The 20849-nt window shown below is 42.8% G+C and overlaps 1 protein-coding gene across 1 annotated transcript in view; it reads right to left on the reverse strand.

Annotated features, from left to right (window-relative positions):
• Positions 1-973: 973 nt before the first annotated feature.
• LOC129097601 (POU domain, class 2, transcription factor 1) overlaps positions 974-20849 on the reverse strand; it is a 58407-nt gene continuing 38531 nt past the window's right edge. Inside the window, 17 exon segments of the mRNA XM_054606501.1 lie at positions 974-1106; positions 1108-1333; positions 3356-3429; positions 4417-4568; positions 4570-4621; positions 5219-5265; positions 5385-5582; positions 6277-6425; positions 7261-7402; positions 7496-7729; positions 10517-10608; positions 10866-10983; positions 11182-11457; positions 12292-12522; positions 13984-14040; positions 14829-14857; positions 15109-15174. Coding sequence (XP_054462476.1) covers positions 974-1106; positions 1108-1333; positions 3356-3429; positions 4417-4568; positions 4570-4621; positions 5219-5265; positions 5385-5582; positions 6277-6425; positions 7261-7402; positions 7496-7729; positions 10517-10608; positions 10866-10983; positions 11182-11457; positions 12292-12522; positions 13984-14040; positions 14829-14857; positions 15109-15174 — 2276 coding nt within the window.

Here is a 20849-nt window from a genome sequence, read left to right on the forward strand (position 1 = left end):
CCGATGCTATTGTAATTGTAATAGTAAACCCCACCTGTCTGCCACTCCAGGCTGGTTAAACAAACACTGTTCTAATGTAAGGTATGTTCATCACTGTAACGCTATAAAGGTAGAGAGGTAGATATCCTGCATGTGGGATCAGCTTAAACATTTACATTTGGCGAGGAATATAATAAAGAGCGACAAATACAAAATAATAGAAAAATAGATGTTTTGTAAAAAATGAAAATGAGACTAAAGGAAGTCCTGAGTGAAATGGAAAATGCTTGGCGTGAAGTAGAATGGAGTACTGAACTGAACCTGGACAGATCAGATGCAAAAGTCTTTTTGAACTAAAGCTTTTCTCTCCGTTTGCTGTTTTTTTTTGTTTGTTGTCTTTTTTGGTTTACAGTTTTTTGGTATTTGGAGATTTTGGTTTTCATCTTTGTAAGTGTGTGTTTCTCTTCTAGCATCTTTTCTTTGTTTTTATTAATTTCGGTTGCAACTACGTGACCTTCCGAGCTTGTTAAACAAGTCTTTTCTTCTTGCCTCCCATTTCTCGCACACAGTTTGGCTTCTCATCCCTGCCCTCAGCGAGTTTGTCTCTTCCTCCAGCCGATAAAAGCATGCTGTTGGTTTCCCAATGCCAAGGGAAAAAAAAAACAAAAAAACCACTCCTCAGTGCATCCTCTCAACTGTAGATCATTATTTGGTTTCAAATCTCCCCCCCTCCGCTCTGCAGTTCTCTCTATCTTCTCCATCCTCCCTCTCTCTCTGCTGCCTCCCGTCATCCGTCTGTGTATATTTTTGGCTTCAGAAGACTTCAGCGGGGACGCAGAGAAAGAGACGATATCAGAGACGGATCGGACAGAGAGATGGCTTTGGTTGAAAGGCGAGGTTGTAAATTTAAGATTTTTTAAAGCTCCTTTAACTCTTCCTCTTCTTCCTCCTCCTCGTCCTCCGCTGATGGGATACTTTGGCTATCAGTTGGGGATCACTCGGCCATGGCCCCTCCCAGGGGCGGCGGCGAGGCTTCACTGAAGGAACAGAAAGAGGCGGGACTTGAACAGGGAGAGGCAGACTCCTCGGGGCAAGAGGTCGGGCTCAGGAGGTCGCTGGCGCCAGGGGGGAGATCGGGAAAAGGAGAGCCTCGGGCCACTGACCAGTCCCATGCCAGGCGTGGAGGGCGTTGCCATGGAGCCGGTCACCATGGGGAGTAGGGTGGGGCGGTTGAGGAAGAGGGAGGGGCGGAGGGAGTGGGGTAAGGCGGGACCCCCAGGTCCGCCCAGAAGCATGTGAGCCGCTCCCCCCTCCAGGCCGGAGATGGAAAGCTGACCGCCGCTGGCTGCCAGGGCTGGTTGGGGAAGGAGAGAGGAAGAGGAGCGCGGACAGCGATGAAGGAAGAGCAAGAAGACGAGCGATAAGACAGGAGGAGGGGAAGAGATGAAAAACAAAAAAAGATGCAAGAGGGATCGAAAGAAGAAGTCGAAAAATTGATGAACACAAAGATGATGACGAGGTAGAAAAAGATTAAGGGTGGGAGAAGAGCAATAAGACAGCGAAGAGGACACAGAGAGCAGAGATGGGACACAGCACCAATGTACAAAAGACAGAAGAAAAGGTGAAGAGAGGGATGGGGGCAGATAAGAAGCAGGTAGAGTGGATGAAGAAAAAGGAGGAAGATACAGAAGATAGGAAGAGACAGGAAGTAGAGAGAAGTCAGTAAACACATCAGGAACATCGGTTACCAGAGATACATGTAAGGACACAAATAACAGTCAGCAAAACGGTGAGGATGATCATGATTGTTTACTAAGCATGCACATGCACACAGTCAGAGCACCCTTCCACGTGATGATGAAATGGATCGATGCGGACGCTTGTGAAAGTGTGAAAAGAAACTTCCGTCTCGTCATGTGGACCATCTGCACACGAATCCAAGCATCGCCATGTAAAAAAAATATCTCAAACTGCTGAAACCTGATTCTCAGAAGGCCTCATTTATAAATAAAAGAAAAGAGCAAATTTGTGCAGTAATGAACATTCCTGACCATTTTAACTGCCATTTCTGCATCACCTTATATTATCTCGAATAGCTTAACCAGTCATTTCAAAGAGATATAGGTTTTTTGATATAATTGTTTTGTGTGTGTTTGAAAACATACACACAAGGTAAATATTTCCTCTCATCAGTAAGACAAACAGAATGTACTCTAGCCTTTCATTTTAGATATTAAATGTTATAAGTGGGCTTCGATTATCAGAACAACACAAACATTCAGGCTCCCTCATGTGGCTCAAATGTGTTCTGCAGATATAAATGTTGAAAAAAAGACTGGAAGAAACTCTATTATATCTCCTAGGATTGATTAATGGGTCTCGGCCCAGTCTGGGAATGACAGCTTTAGATATCTTAAAATATTTTTTCGCATCATCATTATATTGTCAATATCTTTATAATAATCTTTTCTGCAGAACTACTGGGGCAAACTAGCAGAACAAACCCGTCTGTCAGTCAGAAGGACACCTGCCAACTTTGAATTCTAGTGTGATAGTAAATAAATGATTTTATCCATGACAGCGCCATGAGTGTAAACATTACTGGCATATGTGTGTGTGTGCGTGTGTGTTTGTGTGGCACGAGGGGGATTCAAAGTGAAAATCCTTTTTTTTCGCGTCAACTTAATTTCAACCCCTAGAAACCCTCTTTACACCGCGGCTCCTCTTTCTTCTCTCCTTCAGTCCGTAACTCTATCGGAGCCCGGCAGTGCCAGAGCTGCAGTTCCTGTAACAGACTGTATCCTTCTCATCACCACGTGGCCTGGAGGAACTGCCGGCTCTGAATGACACCGAACAGAGCGAGGGAGAGTCTGACTCGGCACTATAGGGAGATGGATCATGTAAGGGATTCAAAGCTGAGCTCGACAGACCTTATTTGTGATGCTTAATTGATTCGGCAGCAGATCGCCTCCTTCAAAAAGGGGAATTTTGAGAGGAGACTAGTTATTTAGCCGACAGGCCTTGGTGTTGAAGAAGGAGGGGATTGTGCCTGTTCAACTGTTTACTGTAAGCTGACTCAACCTCCTAAGCTTTGCCACGAGGGGCTCTTGTCACTTTGTGGTAATAGCGGGGCTTTTGTATGAGAATCAAATTGAATCTTTCACCATACTGAGCGATTCAACAAGTTTGTGCTGAGGAGGAGGAGGAGCGTGCGGCCGGGCTTGCTGTTGGCTACGGGTGTCCGAGGTTGCGAGGAAATTCATTTTGAGCAGAATGGATGAGGGGTGAAATGGGAAGAGGTCTTTAGAAATGGAGACTTGCTGGGCTGGAGGTGGACAGCCTGCAAGCACACAAACACACACACATGCACACACACCTTGCATGGTAGCCAGCGGGTTGCTGCCCATGAGGGCCTGGTTCATCCCTGTGCTTACTCCCATCATTGTGTTCCTGAAATGTGGATGGACCGACCGCACACACACACGCACACACACACACACACACACACACACACACACACACACACACACACACACACACACACACACACACACACACACACACACACACACACACACACACACACACACACACACACACACACGTAGAGAAACAGTATTCAGGTTAATGTACTTATCAGTGAACCTGAAGGCCTGAAACTCATCTTGTGTTTCGACTGAGTCATCAGCAGCTTCTCCTACTTATTGTGCAGCAGCTGATGTTTTCTATCCGTGTCTAAATCACATGCTTTAGCTTGCACACGTCTCTCTGTGTGTAGACCGTCGTAGCAACGGTCTGAACGGCTGACTGCCATAGATTCCTCTATAGCATGTGGCTAGGTATGAATCAGGTGGTGTCATGTTAAAAATGTTTTCATCGCAGGTGGTGGAATGTTATCAGTTTTTGGAAAACGACTCAAACACTACAAATTGTGTAAAAACAACAACAACAACAACAACAACTCTAAAATATAGATAGTCATAGATGTTATCAAATAAAATGACATGAAAACGATGTTTGTGCTTTCATACAGAAAGATAAATGAGACTTTTCCAGAGTCAGCTTTTATTAGAAAGAAAAAATGTTTCTCTCTTTTATCTATGGCTGCAACAAATGCTATTACTATTATCATCATAAATCAGTTTTATTAATTTTACAATATATATATATATATATATATATAAAAAAAATGTAATAAATAGGAGAAGATTTGAGACGCAGAAACTGGAGAGTGTTTCATTGTTTGGCTTTTGCTTTAACTTTGACTTAAAAGACAGATAATACAATTGTTGTGGACACATTTCGTGTTGACCCAGTATTTGTTTCTGGGGTATTTGCACCCATCTTCTAAGTTGAGCCGCTGAGCACAATTAAATACTTAATAAAGAAGTGTATTGTTTTAAATCTTGGATTCTTTTTAAAGGCATAAACACTTACCCGGTGTTGAGCCCATGGGCCCCGAGACTGGGAGGGGCGGGGCTGGCTGTGCTGTGAGGGGGCGGGGTCACAGAAGAAGAGGTGGACCCCACCGCGGCCGAGCTGACTGGGGTCATGGGGTAGGATGCTGAAGGGCTTGCGGCTAAAGGGGAAGAGAAGAAGGAGAATGGGGATGTTGACGCCGTGCAGCAGGTTTGAGTCACAGCGTTGTTACTATAAACACTTTGGCTCAGGATCCTGTCTGTTCTTCATCAGCAGTCAGGATCCCAAGCGTCTTCTTTAACTCCTGTCTGCTGCAGACCGGAGAGGGAGGTTTGCGATCGCAGAGTGTTAGCCTCGGCTCAACGGGCCGATAAATTTTCCAGCTGTGTCTGTTACCTGTCAGGCCATCTGTCATATCTGTGAAGCCTGGGATGGCTCTCACCGTAGCTCTGAGGTCTATAAATCACAAGGACAAGATGTGACTCATGGAGGTAAACAACTCGAGATGGGGCCCGTGCCTCCACGTTGTCGTCAACAAAACATCATGTTTTCTATTTCAATCTGCCTCTCACGGAAATCATTTTCTTCAAAGTGATGATCCTTCAGTGTTTCATCAGACCGGGGAAAAGAAAAGGCTCCGAAGGTACAGAAACTGCAACTTCTTCCAAATAACGACAGGAGTAGTTGAATCTCCCCGTGACAGAACTCAGGCTTCCCAAGAAAAGAAAAAAACGCAATTGGGAAGCGCTGCTCTGACCTTTAATAATTTGTTGACAAGACTCTACACGAGCACAAACACTAATTACAACTGAGCTCACCTGTTGTGCTGAGGCAGGTGGTGACCTGGGACAGACCCTGACTCGATATCTGGAGAGAGGGAGAGAGAAATCAGGAAAAGCTTCCAAATCCATCTGTGAAGGAGAAATCCCTCTTCACCACCAACAACAACAAAAAGAAGCAGTGGAGAAAGAGCTAGTGGACTGTACCATGTGCGGGCTGTAGCAGGGGGCTTTGTGTGTCATGACGGGCGAGGTCTGGCTAGGCAAGGGAGGCGTGGTGCTGCTGGAGGGGTTGATGCGTTTCTCCTTCTGCCTGCGGTTGCAGAACCAAACGCGGATCACCTCCTTCTCCATGTTGAGCTGCTCCGCCATGAGCAGGATCTCCTCCGAGGTAGGCTTCGGGTTCTGAGGAGGGAAAGCATCAGATGGATGAGTGATTGGACAGATCCTGAAACCCCATGTGGGCTGCCTTCAGAAAAACAGTGACAATCCGGTTTTACCCTTAACTGCCCACCTGGGGTACCTCAAATGATTTGTCTTTAACATTGTTATAGTGTAATACTAAACATAGACAATTGGAGCCTCGGTAGGGGGGGTAATATACAGAAGATAAAGCTAGTACTAATAAAAATGAATATATTTGCCTATATTTTGGCTCTCGATTATAGTTCTTAAAGGGAAAAAAAATCGGAATCGGCAGCTCAGACTTCGAGATCGGGATCGAATCGAAATTTGGAAGCACAAGGTTTGTAAACACAGCTTTGAATGTTGTGTTTACAACCTGCTAAAGACAAATCCTACTTATTGACAAATCACACCTTTAATGCTGTTGTTCGGGTACCTTTTGTCTCGTCAAGGCACTTAAAATCCCTTTGTTTGGTGTTTCTTGCTCGAATAGTTGGATTTGTTTCATTATCACGTTTATTATTTACTAACAATGAGAGATGAGACTCCACTCTTGAAGATCTACAATGAAGACCTTACTTTTCAGATATCAGTTAAACGTATACATTTCATTGAGAGGATTTTTTTGAATGACTTGATATCATTTTGTGGCTCTGTGTCAGATTGACAGATACAGCTTCCTGTGTCCTCCTACCATGCAGAAGTTGCGCTCTAAGGCCACTCGCACATTGGTCTCGATGCTGGTGCGTTTCTTCCTGCGTCGGCCGGACAGACCCTCGATGCCCAGCATGGGGGAAGAGAGAGAAGACGGGCTGGGCAGCATGCTGTCTATGGCCATGTTTTCTGTCGGAGGGAGGGATCGAGAGAGAACACAGAAAAACAGCACACAGTGAAGACAGGAATGGTTTGATTGAAGTTAAACAAACATTGTGTTTTTTTGCACATAACTCCTATGGTGATGACAAAATAAAAAATAACAGCTGACTTTTGACTTATAGAGCTGTTGCTGACAAACAGTATAGTTGAGTAATCTGTGTCAGCTAAATGGAGGAAATTCTACATAAATGTCTGTTTTATAGAAGTATCAAAATGTCTTATCATCAAATAAGATTGAATAAGTCTTTCAAGAAAGAGACATTGGGAGTCTTCAGTTTACAATAATTTCCATTTAAAATGATGGTGAATTAGGGCAATTCTAGGTAATAATAAAGACAATTTGGAGCCTTGGCAGGGGGGGTAATATTCAGAGGAAAACTTAATACTAAAACGAATATATTCGGCGGCTCCTGTGGTGCATTATGGTTGATCCAACCATTCAAAGAGAAGCATTGTGGTTACTTGAACAAAAAACAGAGTTTCAGTTTTTTTGCGCAAATTTATGACTTGGAGAATATCCTTTCTTTTTTTTGATGGCAATATGTGAGTTTTTTCTCTAAAACTTAAATCTTGAAAACAATCTTTTTCTCTAAAAATGCCCCCCCTTCCATTACTCTATAATTATTATTAATATTTTTTACCTATAATGTCTCTAATACTCGGCTTACTGGTGCTTACTTTCATGCTAAATGATCGACTGCCAGGAATAAACCTCTATGCCTTCTCCATGTTCTTGATGACAGACCGGTGTCTACAGTCTAAAGGGTTAAGCACCTGCTCTGATAAGTTTCTCCTTGTTTACCTGCATCACTCAGCCACTTCTCCAGCAGCGGTTTCAGCTTGCACATGTTCTTAAAGCTCAGGTTGAGGGCTTCGAATCGGGAGATGGTGGTCTGGCTGAAGTCGTTGCCATACAGTTTGCCCATCGCCACGCCGACGTCCCCCTGGCCGAGACGGACAAACAAAAGTCAGAAACAGAGCTGAGACCGATGCGACTTACTCCGCTCCACCTTCCGCTCATCCCTGTCGGATCTTACCTGGGTGAATCCCAGCTTGATGCGTCGCTGTTTAAAGGTGCGGGCAAACTGCTCAAGCTCCTCCAGGTCGCTGGGCTCCTCCCCCATGTGACCCCCGTGACCTCCGGGAGTCAATCCGGACGTCAGCGAGGAACTGGAGGCTGAGGTGGCTCCTACTGACGTCAGGGCACCGCTGCTGCCGGTGGCAACTATGGAACCGCCGCTTCCACCGACCACATCACTGCTCTTCTCCCTCTGTAACATCAGGAAGACCTTATTATCAGGTTGGTCTCATCTGGTTTTTTACATCTTGTGTTTTGGATTTTCTTCACTTTTGTCACGTGCTTTATAATTTTGTTTGTGAAAGGTGCAATATAAAATAAGTTATTATTATTACTACTACAAAATGATACAGAGCTGTCAAGGCATTGTAAAAACATTCTCTGAATTGATTGTGTTTTCATTTTCCTGGTATTGAAATTGAATAAACATGCATAAAAAACATGAATGTGACGCCGGTGCATTGACAAATCATATAGATTAGACAGGAATCATGCACAAAAAAAGAGAAAGTCACAGGATAAAAATGCTATGAATCTAATATTCGAATGTAGAATTTAACCCTAAACTCGCCACTAGGCCAACTGAAGCAGGAAGCAGAAATTTGCCCCAGCATGCTTTGGGGGTATCGACTAATTGACCAGAAACAATGCGCGGTATCTGCTGCCGCACGCCTCGTTTACATTCTCCATCTCTGTGCATAAAATACACAGACAAGCAGGGGACGCCCGCCGTTGCGTTTGACATGACTTCATCACGGCCTAATGAAAAAATCCATAACAGCCCTTTGGGTGTGTGGGGATGCATTCATGCATCACGTTATGGCAGATAAAGGCCGAGGACACGAGGAGAGCCATGTGAATGATCCGTCAAAAGCCAAGATCCCTGTTGGACTCGGAGACTACGTCTTATTATGTAAAGAAGCTGCCTTTATCCAGCAGATATCAGCTATTTGCTTAAACTATGAAGTGGCTCGTGTCTCCTGAAGCGGAGCATGAAAATGGAGTTTTGCATTCAGCAGGTGGTTTGTGGCAGATGACGGTTGATAGCGGTGAATGTCAGTCTGTCAGAAGACTCGCGGTGCAGAGATTCAATAGAGATTCCATCGGCGTAAAAATAACAAGTCCCACTTTTGTAGTTTCCAAAGGGCTCTTTTTCTATTTCTTAGTCAACACCTCCCCCTTCTTTCCCCCTCTCTCTCAAATTCAACTAGCCTTATTGGCATGACCATAAATTACTGTTTTTTCTTTGCAAGGAAACCCAGGTACCTTTTGAACATGAACAACAAATGTAACAATTAATGTGAGAAATAAAAGGAAATAAGCAAATGATCAATCATTGTGCATGCATGCTGAATTATTGATTATTAAATAAAATAGGTGTGAGGACTGATGTAGATAGTCTGATTCCCTCATGTCGTGACAGGCAGAGACAAACTGTCCAATGAAAATGTTCTTCCATTTCCCACTTAGTACGATTTGTAGGTTTTTTATTTCCTGACTTTATAAAAATGTGGCTGCCTATTATTATATTTTGTGAGGAATTGTTTTCAGACAGGTGTACATTTTTTTGCACATTCTCTTTATGAGCACCGACCATGTTTTCTTCTATCGGCCTGTTTCTACGGGGAAGAGAGTTTTCAGTCTGTACTGAGTTTAACATGTTCCTGAGTTTAACATGTTCCTGAGTTTAACATGAGTTTAACATGTTCCTGAGTTTAACATGTTCCTGAGTTTAACATGTTCCTTGTTTTTACAGCCAGAGAGGAGCTCATTCAGTTTATTTTGTGTTATCATTTGGTTGACTCTAAGGGCATGTCTACACTACCACGTTTTTGTTTGAAAACGCGTATCTTTTGCTGCGTTTGCACTGAGGGGTCCACACTATACCGGAGTTTTAGGGCACCGAAAACGGAGGAGTTTGAAAACGCTCCCGAGGACGGATAAGTTTGAAAACGCAGCGTTTCCCTGATAGTGTGGATGGTGGAAAACGATGAGTTTGGAAACGATGACGTAGGCATCCGCGTTCGCTATTTGATTGGGTCTTAGGAGTTACAACGTGTCCTTTCCTGATTCGACACGCCCTTACCACGTGACCCTTTTCCAGAAGAAAACATCAACAACAGCCTTGACTACCGATCGACTACCAGGTTAATTCATCATGGATATCAGATTACAGGCATTGTTGACCTTTTTTCTTTGCTAGCAGCTGTTGTTCAGTTAAATTCTGCATTCAATAATCTTACTACTGCCGACATGCGGAGGAAGCAGCTGTTATTGGAGCGATTAGCGAGCGGCGTGTACAGCGGCGTTATCAGCCCTCCGGGGGGGACTTCTGCAGTCACGGTTTGAGGCTTTGAGGAGAGCAATAGACACAAAACGGAGGACGTTCCTTTTCTAATTAATGCTTAATTTGTTTTCCACAACTATTGTGAACATCACAAATAACCAACGAACGAAACCGAGGAAACGAGGGAGAGACGTGTGTTGACCAAATGTATGGACACATAATCTAGTAAACTTCGTTTAGTAACTGGTCATTTTAAAGTAAATATGATGTCTGTGTGGGAGAGATAGAGCAAGGCCTGCAGTGTTGTAACTAAGTTTGAAAAATAAAACTTCTAAAACATTACCTTGTGTCAGTTTATGGAGGAAGTTCTTAAGTATCAAGCAGGATCGGTTTTTTTTTTATTAAAGAGTAGTGTAATCGAATAATCTGTAAACAAGCAACCAACGTACTTCCTGTTTACACAGGCACCCACATGCTCAGTGATCGTGAATACTCATGTGATATTCGTTTTCAGTGGAGCAAGTCTGGATGCAAATCATTTCGAAAACGATGCTGAAACGCATGTGTGGACGGAGATCGTTTTTGTTTTAAAACCCTGGTTTAAAATGAAAACCGGGTAGTGTAGTCAGGGTCTAATAGTTCTCATCTCTCTCTCTCTTTTCTCTCCCCCCTCCCCTCACAGATATTTCCTACCTGTGCTTGGAGTCCCAGGCGAGGTGGAGTTGTCAGTAGTCCCCCTGGGCTTTGCTGAGGTAGCTGGATCAGATTTTGTGTTGAGAGCAAACCTGTGACAGGAAGATCAACCAAATCAACCAACTAAGCAATCCATCAAAATATTCAATGAATTAACCAGTGAAGCAACCAGGTAGGGGACAAAACATGCTGTAAAAAATCAACAAAGAGAGATGTATTGCTCTTAAATGAAGTTTGTGTTACTCTTGATTAAAAACTAAAAATTTAGTAAGTTCAGAGTCCCTTTTCTGTGCCTAGAAGTGTGTATTCAAAGTAATCATCAGAACTGAGGACCAGGAGATGATCTCACCCTGCTGCTGCTGCTGCTGCGCCTGCGCTGGCTGAGAAAGGAGGAACTGGGCAGGAGACTGGAGATGATGACCCGGCATCAAAACCAGCTGTTGGAGCTGCAACAGCTGCTGGATGTCCTGCAACAAAACAACACAGACATGTTTCAGTCCACAGCACAAAGAAACCAAGCTACAAGGAAACACAAAAGTCTTTGAAAAAAGTTTGAAAGTTGCATCTCACAGATTAGATGCTTATCTTCATGTGCATGAATCAACCATCAGGGTGGTTCCAGTAAAAAGGTACACACTGTTCATTAGAGTGCTGGAGGTTCATACCTGGGCTGTGAGCTGGATTGGCTGCGACAGGGCCAGCTGCGGTGGAGGCGGGACTTGGACGGTTTGTTCCTGTTTGGTTTGCTGCTGTTGCTGCTGCTGGGATTGCGACTGGTTCTGCTGCTGCTGCTGGTTGGCCTGTTGCTGGGCGGCGACGTGGGCGGCATGAGCGGCGTGGGCGGCATGAGCGGCGTTAGACTGCTGGACAGCGGCGGCCAGGAGCTGAGCCTGAGCCTGTTGGAGGAGCAGCTGCTGCTGGGCCGGGAGGAGAGCCGCAAGCTGGGTGGGTGGGGGAAGAGATGACGAGGAGGCACGGAACGATGGAAGGGAATGTGAAGGACAGGGCAAGGTGTGACGACAAAAAAAAGAGAGGAAGAATGAAATGGATGGGGACACGAGTGGAGACATGAAGAAAAAGTCAGGAGAGAGAACAAAGAGCAGTGTCAGCTGAGCATTCCAGGGAACAGAGGTGTAGGCAAATCTGCTAGCACAGAGTAAAAGCATGCCAGCCAAGACAAGCGACAGAAGCCATCCACTTAACTTACAGAACATTTAACTCAGGTATTTCTCTTCCTGCGTGCTTTCATGTCCTTCAGGGCTGTTATGTAGCTTTACTGAATATTTTTCCCGTGCGCAACAGTTGTCACAACATTCCTCTCAGCTTAACTTTAAGAACCGAAAATGACACTCATACCAAGGCTGCTTTTTACATTCATAGAGCATTTAACAACACATATGTGGACTACTGCAGCTACCTCTTCTTTCACTACCTTACACACCAGAGAAAATAAACCAAGGCAAAGAAGAGCAAAAGGGCTGAGCTAGAATTTCAAGAGAGACTGGGACTGTTTAAGAAGAAAAAAACTCATCAACACTGTCCTTCAAATAAAAAATGTAGCTCTTCTTTTAAAGTAGTGCTTCACTTCAATTTATTAAGATGAAATAAAGTGACTGAAAAGATCCAATAGCTCTGGATTTTCTGAGGGGAACCTTCCAGCTTTGAAATCTGTTCGGACAGTCGCCATGTTGGCCAAGAACTTGCATTATTACATTTTTGGGGGGGGATCTAAAGACAATTTGCTGTGTGTGCATAGCGTGTGTGTGTTGTCTCACCCCTGCTAGCTGACTGCCAGCCAGCATCAGCTGTGTGTGGTGGTGTTGCTGTTGTTGCTGCTGTTGCTGTTGTTGTTGTAGTTGTTGCTGTTGCTGTAATTGTTGCTGTTGTTGTTGTAGTTGTAGTTGTTGTTGTTGTTGTTGTTGCTGCTGCTGTTGCTGGGAGGGAGGTGCAGGAGGAGCAGGAGGGATGGTGCTGTGGGTCATCTCAGAGCTCTCCTCGCTCTTTCCCTAAAGAAGATCACAAAAGGGACATTTTCTGTCAGCAACGCCCATGACACTGAATCAAACTGATGCTAAACACGTCACAAAAATGTCTGTTTGATTGCAGACGTTCAACACAATAAAACCCAATTTGAAAATTGTAAAATAGGTTCCTGTTGTTACAGTCCAAATAATGAATAACTAATAAATAGGTGCGCAAATCATTTTAAAGATCTTGAAAGTCTGACCCCAAAAATGATTCATCTTACGAATAAGAGTAAGAGGTAGACCAGTAGCACAAAATACACAACTATTTGTGAACATAAATGGCTGCATTTTACGTAAAATTAGGAAAAGTGTGCACACATCAGTAACCAAAGTTGGTTTAACGCATACTTTTTGTTGCCATTGTGCACCTGCAAACTCCAGACTGTATCTCTAGCATTTGTCCGCCTCCGCTCTCTGTATTTAACAAACGTTCAACAGACTTTCAGCAGCTGCATATTGATGAAACAGTTCGGCCCCCAATCTCACAAACGTCTCATCAAATCGGGGAACAGGTTTCTCTGAATGTAGAGGCGTTAAAAGACAAACCAGATTGGGCGGGAGAAGAGAGAGAAAAAAAAGACTTCATCAGCGCGCCATTGTTTGACTCTATGAGCTTGAGGCTCCGTCTGTTGCTGCTCACTGCTGATTCACAGGTTAAAGTGTTCGTCCCGTCCTCCTCGTTTTTCGAGTTGTCAGGAACGCTGCCGACCTCTGACCTCTGGCTGTCGTTACCCATCAATCACCGCCACACTGTACTGCATCTTTACCTGTCCATCACTCACTGCCACTTCGTTCACATCCTCCAGGGTTCCCTCACGTTTTCACTGACAACATTAACACACTAGTCCAGGACTCCTCAATAACATTTAGAACTGCTCCAAATTATAATTATTGCATGAAAATTAAAGAGACAACTTTTTCAATCTCTCATAGCTGGTTATGTTTATATTCACTTGAAGTACAGGCTCAGTCAATGCATTGTCCTTAAATGTGTCATGTGTCATCGACTGCAGAAAATAAAAATTGATTCCCATACACACAACTAAATTCTCTTCAAAATGCCTTTCCTAAACCTGGGAAAATAAGATTTTAAATTCTATTACTCCATGACCGTGGGACCCCTGATCTCTCACTCAGGGCTCTTTGCTTCTCAGTAAAGACAGGCAGAGACACATTTTGTTTAATTAGTGCTGCCTACAAGAGTATCTCTCACCTTGGGCACCAAAGTCACTAAACACAAAAGTTCAAAGTAAAGTCAATGCTGAAGTGCCTAAAAACCTGCATTCTATCTACTGACTATCAGGGGGCGACTCCTCTGGTTGTATAGAAGTCTATGAGAAAATGACTCTACTTCTCCCGTTTTTTAAAAGCGTATTCAGATAACCACACACACACACACACACACACACACACACACACACACAATCAAATTTGGCCCACCTTGCTGCCAGCCGGTGTGGGCGAGATGCTGAAGGGGCTTGTTTTCATCGGCTGGACCTGCAGCAGCACACACACAAGTATTAGGAAAAAAATTACGTACATTCACAACATTCGCATTATCAGATGAAACACCGTCCTGTAGACTGTGGAGAGTGGCCAGGTTCATATGGGCTGAGACTGCATATCAGTTATTAAAACATCAACAGCAACAGAAGTGGAAATCCACATGAAGCTAAAATAACTGTTGAGCTATGAGGGCAGAGTTCCTAAAGATTCTGTGAGTTCATATTTTTAAAATACTGTTAGTTTGTTTAATATGAAAGAAGTATGTTTAATGTATGCAAGCGTTAAGAAATAACACCGTTACAAAGTTCACTTTAATATTGATGTAGCAGGATTTGAGAAAGCAGTTGGTTTACTACCCACTTAATATCAAATCACTCTTAAAATAAACATAAAAGTAACATAAACCGTTCTGTGAGGATGTAATACAGATATTGTTTTTGTGATAAATTAATTTATCTATACGTTATTATTTGTATAATTTATAGTCACAATAACCAATATGTTATATGTAGTTTCTTGCAGTTCCTATTTCATTTGTTAGATTTATTCATTTTTATTCTATTCATCCATTTGTTAGATTTGTTTCACTATATGTTTATCTGTGTATGATTTTTACATGTGACAATAATGAGGATGATAATGTGAGTCTTTTTTAAATAAAACTTAGTGCCACGCATACTTCATTTATAATGACTCCTTCAGTTAATGTAGCTAAGTATTACACACATGTATAACTATTATTATCAGTGTCAGTGTGAGAATAAAAGAATAAAACCAACCTGGTCATCAGGGCTGTTTCTGTTAGAGTCTGAAACACAGAGGGATCGTTTATTAGGTATTGTGTGTGTGTGTGTGTGTGTGTGTGTGTTCACTGGGTCGTAGAAATTGTACCATGCCGATGACTTAAAGGACGTAACGTTCACTTAAAAACACAAAAGAAAACTGCTCAGGTTAATTCACTTTTGTCACATCATTAATATATCATGATTGGTCATGTGTAAATAAAATGTCACCTCATAAAATATGTATTTATATGTGTCTGTTTGTGTGTGTGTGTACCTGAACTGTCCCCTGGATACTCAGCCCCAGGCTTCTCCTCCTCTGCTGCTTTAGACATCCTGATATCTGCATGAAACACACACACACACACACGTACACATTAGAAAGGGTCATGGAAAATACACAGAGGTTTATAAGGCGATACTGCATGTAAAAACACAAACACGCAAATGCAAAGTGTTTCTCTAATAACAGTGTTTTTTTAATAATAATAAAAAAGCTACATTTTTCTTCACAAAAGCAGTGAAAGCGATGAATGTTGAATAAAATGCAGAAAAAAACAAATCTGATTTTATTATGTACTCATTTGAAAACTCAAGTTTGTAACAAATTAATATGGTAGTTGCAACCGAAAAAAGGTGCAGTTCAGAGTCGAACAAAAACTTTATTTTGTTCAATGACAATCTACTGACTGAATGAGTTTGATCATTTTAGTCAAATTTAGTCGATACAGTTTGAAAATAAAATAAAAAATCTGTACATTCCCACTTTAGCTCTTCCATGAAAGTACACAAAAACAGACCCACAAACACACACACATATCTTCTCTGGAGAATCAGACATCCATGTTGTCATCTGCTGCTTTTTCTCTTTCACCATTCAGATCCGCAAACTAGAGCACAAACACTCACTGCTCTCTGAATGAGAGGTCAGCTCTGCAGTACTATTGCAGGTTAAAGTTCAAGCGAGATCCACGCCGTCAGGAATTCAAAAGAATAGGGAGCGAAGTCTGGCGAGACTGCGACAAATACTTTGCAAGCAGTTTGTAAAAGCAGTTGCTGTGAAAGGGGAGGTAGTTGTGCTATTGTCCCGTGATAACCTTGTTGCTCCTGTATTGGTGATGAAACCCCTTTGAGAGCTTGGCTGTGTAAAATCCAAAACACATCACTGTGGAGATAAAACCTAAAGATGTTCTTCTAAGTTCCTAAAAACATCCCCTTTGGAAGACACAAAACAGTTTTCTACTCTGCTTTTCATCCCGTTTTGTTATAGCAAACATAGAGAGAAAACCCTGCTAAGCAAGAAACAAAACTGATGACACCGTCCTCTAATTTAGCTCTTTGAATGTAAACTTTATTGACCAGGGATATGTGGGCCTGGGATTAGGGAGCGTGGCAGATATCGGGCTAACTACCCTCAATGTGCCGCCTGTGTGTGGCGACTTCAGGGAACCGCAGCAGTAATTGGTGGAAGGCCGAACTACGCCAGAGGAACTGCTTACCCGAGCACCGGACATTACTCAGCACTACTGCCGCCATCTTGGAACAAAACACTGCTCTGAAATTTGTCTATCTGGTGCTTAATAAGGACTTTTGCAGTGAAGAGACATCTATTTAAAAAATAAATAAATAAATTAAGCGGTAAGAAAGAGCTAAAAATAGAAAAAGAAGCTCTGTGCGATTTTGTGCAAGCGCTCTGTCTGCGTGAGGTTAATGTGTCTGACAGAAGGCCGTGGAAATAATCAAAGTACAACCTAATAAAACCACAGCTAACATCCCCTGCCCTTCCCCTCCTCTTCCTCCCTGTAATTACACCCATAGCTTCTGTCCTGCTGCTTCACTGCCTCCTTCATACCCTATGGAGCTCACACACACATACACATTCTGTGTATGATACAGGAAATGTGAGACAAGGAAAGAATAAATACTTGAAAACAAAAGAAGAAAAAGGGCTTACTGGAAATTATATAGAAGCCCGGTGTGTGAGTGTGTGGTAATCTTATCATCAGGGTCACAGAGAGGTTCAAGGTATGATGAGGGGAGGAGGAAAATGGAGGATGGATGGGGATGCAGGAGAAAGAGAGACAAAAGAGTAAAGAGACGGAGCGGTGCAGTGAACATTTACAACCCGAGGAAACGTAGGGGAAGATGAAATATAAGAAAAATGACAAGAGATGAAGAGAAGGAGGATAAAAAACTGACCAGAGATGCAAACTCCATCACACACTTCTTCTTTTCAGTTTGTCGACTTCATTCATTTTTTTCTTCTCTATAATTAATGTCGTCCCACGCAGTCATTTCGCGACAATATTAGGTATTAAAAACGAACATGATGGAAAAGGTCTCTAAGTCTTAATGTCTTTCTGGGGTTTAAGTTATATTCCAGCTGCATTAATAAAAAGAGAAATACATTTTTCCTAAAAGGACTGAGTTTCCTGTTAGTGGAGGTGGTGCAGTTACATAAAACAACCAGATGGTGGCAGCACCCTCCTGGTAATGCTGAGCCCCAACTATGTGTGTGTGTGTCATGTGTCTTCTTTCAGAAATAAATAGTTCTGAGTGTGTTAAAAAATACTGGAATACAATTTTTATTGACGCAAATTTCTCAGATGCAACAACAATCAAAAGGAGCAGAAACATTTGAAATAAATATACATGTGAAGTTATGTTAACTATAGCAGCTCGTCCTTGGTTACAAACACAATTTACTTTAGAGAATTTCAGCAAAAAAAGGGTCTTCTTTATTACCTGCTGATAAAGAAGACCAAATCAACGTAAAAAAACAACAACAATACAAGGTGTTTTTAAAAGTAATCATTTTTTAACTATCCTCCATATTGAATACCTAAGCTGTATTTTACACACATTTATTCTACCGACCTTATTAATTACTGTAGGTTGCAACATTCAGCTAAAATACTGAGTATGAGGTAAAAAAGTGTATTGTATTATTACTACTCATGCTACCACAACTACCATCATCCAACATTTGAGCTGCTGCAACGATTACAACTATATCAGCCTCTATCACAAGTACTGATACATAGTGTTGATACTACTACTGACTACTGCACCTGTTAGTATTGGTACTACCATTACCTATGCAAGTGTAGCTATTATGAAAACTACTTCCTGCACAAACGGCTGCTTTTCCACTATTTAAAAAACACAATTTCACTAAAATGTTGGATCTGTTTCATTCACACGAAGGGTTAAATGTAATACACTCCCCTTCACACACACACACATCATTTTCCCCCGGCTCCTTCATCCTCTCAGCATATGAAGGTTGGGGGGGTCCCATAAAATAATTTTATCACCCCCCCACCCTCCATCTCTCCCTGCCCCTCGACTGCCCCTAACCCCTCTGGCCATGGGGCCTTTCAACCCCCCACCCATCCCAACCACCTCGTTTATATGTGAACCACCCCCCCCGCACAAATTATGTTACATTTTCAGGTTTTTGACCAAACTCTTTATTTTTTCTCACACAGCTACAAAAGACTGTTATGTGATTTTGATAATCTCTACATTTTTGGAGTTCAGAGTCAAATTTCGCCCCAAGTTACAGTGACCACTGTCCCAAAGCACTCCTTCAACCCCGGGGGCAGTTTGACAGCAGGATGGAGTCCACCCCCACTACTACTACTCTACTCATCCTATCAGTGCTAATAGCATAGAGAGACAGAGAGAGAGAGAGATAGAGGGAGGGCAGATGATGTATCTGTCTTCTGCACTTGACATGGCCAGTGTGTATGTGTGTGTGTGTGTTAGAGGGGGTGCAGGGTCACTGTCAGGGAATTAGAAAAAGGGGGAATAAGTGAGAAAGAGAGAGAGAGAGAGAGAGAGAGAGAGAGAGAGAGAGAGGGGTGGTGGTGGGGGTTAGGATGGCTGGAGGGGTCCCTAACTCACCCCCTGCCCCCCCCCCGGTTGCCCACCCACCCCGCCTCGGTCACGCCTGTCAGGGGCCGCTGACAGACGGCGCGTGGGTTTCTCTGTGTGTGTGTGTTTGAGGGGAGGGGGGGAGACGCTGTTTGGCGTGTGGAGGTCAGAGGTCAGACACATGGTCTCGGCCACCTCGCGCCTCGCAGTGACACACACACACAAAAGCTGCCTGCCTTCCCACCTGTCCCCTGTCACATTCACTACCAAACACACACAACACACACACACACACACACACACACACACACACACACACACACACACACACACACACACACACACACACACACACACACACATCTGCAACTGCTGTAATGAGAAGACTTGAATCAGCTGTGAAGCAGGAAAAAAAAACCGTAACTAAAAGGAGTGAATGCATCATATTCAGGACTGCAACTAACAATTACTTGTACCATTGATTATTTCCTGTATTATTGTGTAGTTTATAGAATGTAAAAAAAAAGTAGGGAAAAAAATGCATTTACAATCTCTCCTTGCCCACGGTGATTTAATTTACTGTCAAATGAGACAGAAGAAACGTAGCAAATCCTCACATTTGAGAAGCTGAAAGAATTTCAGAATATTTGGCATATTTGCTTGAATAATGACTGAAAGAATTAAAAAAATGGTTGCAGCTTGTACTATGTCAGATATGATGGAATAAAGTGGAACAGGAAGGACAGGAGAATCATTTGAAAGTTGAACATTTCACTGTCAAAAGGCGTGAACGGTTAAAATCTACATTGATCAGTTTTTAGTAAGTTAAGAAAAAAACTTATCAGTTATCACTCTTTTACAGCAGTTTGGTCTTCAGTGATATTACCTCTGAATTACATTTAAAAAAACAAAAACGTTAACTTCAAGGTTATAAAGTCAGAGATTAAATAAAATATAACAAATCTGCAAAACAAAAAACAACTTCTAACTGACTAAAGAATAGGGAAACAGTCCTGAAGTCTGTTAAAAGTTTCACATTTGAAATCGAATCATTGGAGAACACGGGCGACATGTATCGCATCTCATTCTAAATAGCATCACGGCTGAGAACGAAGAGCAGAGCGGTTATCTGTACACGTTTGTCCACATTTTAATGGGAATATATTGGGCATATACTGTAGCTGCGTTGTTTGATCCGGGTCCGCAACTTGTTTGATATTTATGTGGTGGAACAACATATTTTGCCTGAAAACACACATTCACACTGTAAACTTGTCAAATTGTCCCGTACATAATCTGAAAATAAGATTATTGCTACTAGTTTCTATAGAAGGTGAATACTGGGGATTTAGTTCTCCATCTCCAGAGCTGTTCCATCTGCTCCTTGCTCCACTCGCCTTCACCCCTGTACTGAGAAATGATCTGCTCCATGTGTGGCCCTCGTTTAATGAGTCCTTGCAGCAGAGAGAGAGAGAGAGGGAGGGAGGAGAGAGAGAGAGAGAGAGAGAGAGAGAGAGAGAGAGACACTACTAACGCGGTCACTTTCCAATGCAAACCCAAATCATTCTGGATTATTGGTGAGCTTGTTTGGCTGTCTGACACCTGTGTGACAACAGGAGGAACTAAAATCTGCCAGTTAGCTAGTTCACCTTCACGTTTCCTATTAGCATCCCTCCTCCTTCACTTTGTCCCTCACCTCCTACCTCTCTTTGTCCTCCACTTGGATCACTCCTTGATTTATTCGGATCTGTCTCACACTTATTTTCTTCCTCTTCTCCCTCAGCTGTAATATGACTGTCTGACTTAAACTTCTCTCTACCCCCTCCCGCTTTCTATCTCCACCTGTTTTCCTTCCCTTAAGTCTTCCCTTCCCAGCCTCTCTAACACGCTGTCTTTCTCACATCCTCACCTTCAATATAACATCTTTTAACATTCTCTTTCATACATTTTGCGACAACAGTTGCGTAGTTGCACTGGAAACGGACGCGCACATTGGGTGGAGATGATTGTCATAAGGGTGGAGCGAGTTGTCCCTCTGGCAAACTTAAGGGTGAGCGGACTGGTAACTAGCTCACCTGTGACACTTGTTGTGGCTCCACTACGGTGACAGCAAAACCGTCGCCTGGTCTCATGAAAATA

Source organism: Anoplopoma fimbria, chromosome 10 (genome assembly GCF_027596085.1).
Source record: "Anoplopoma fimbria isolate UVic2021 breed Golden Eagle Sablefish chromosome 10, Afim_UVic_2022, whole genome shotgun sequence".
NCBI lineage: Eukaryota > Metazoa > Chordata > Actinopteri > Perciformes > Anoplopomatidae > Anoplopoma > Anoplopoma fimbria.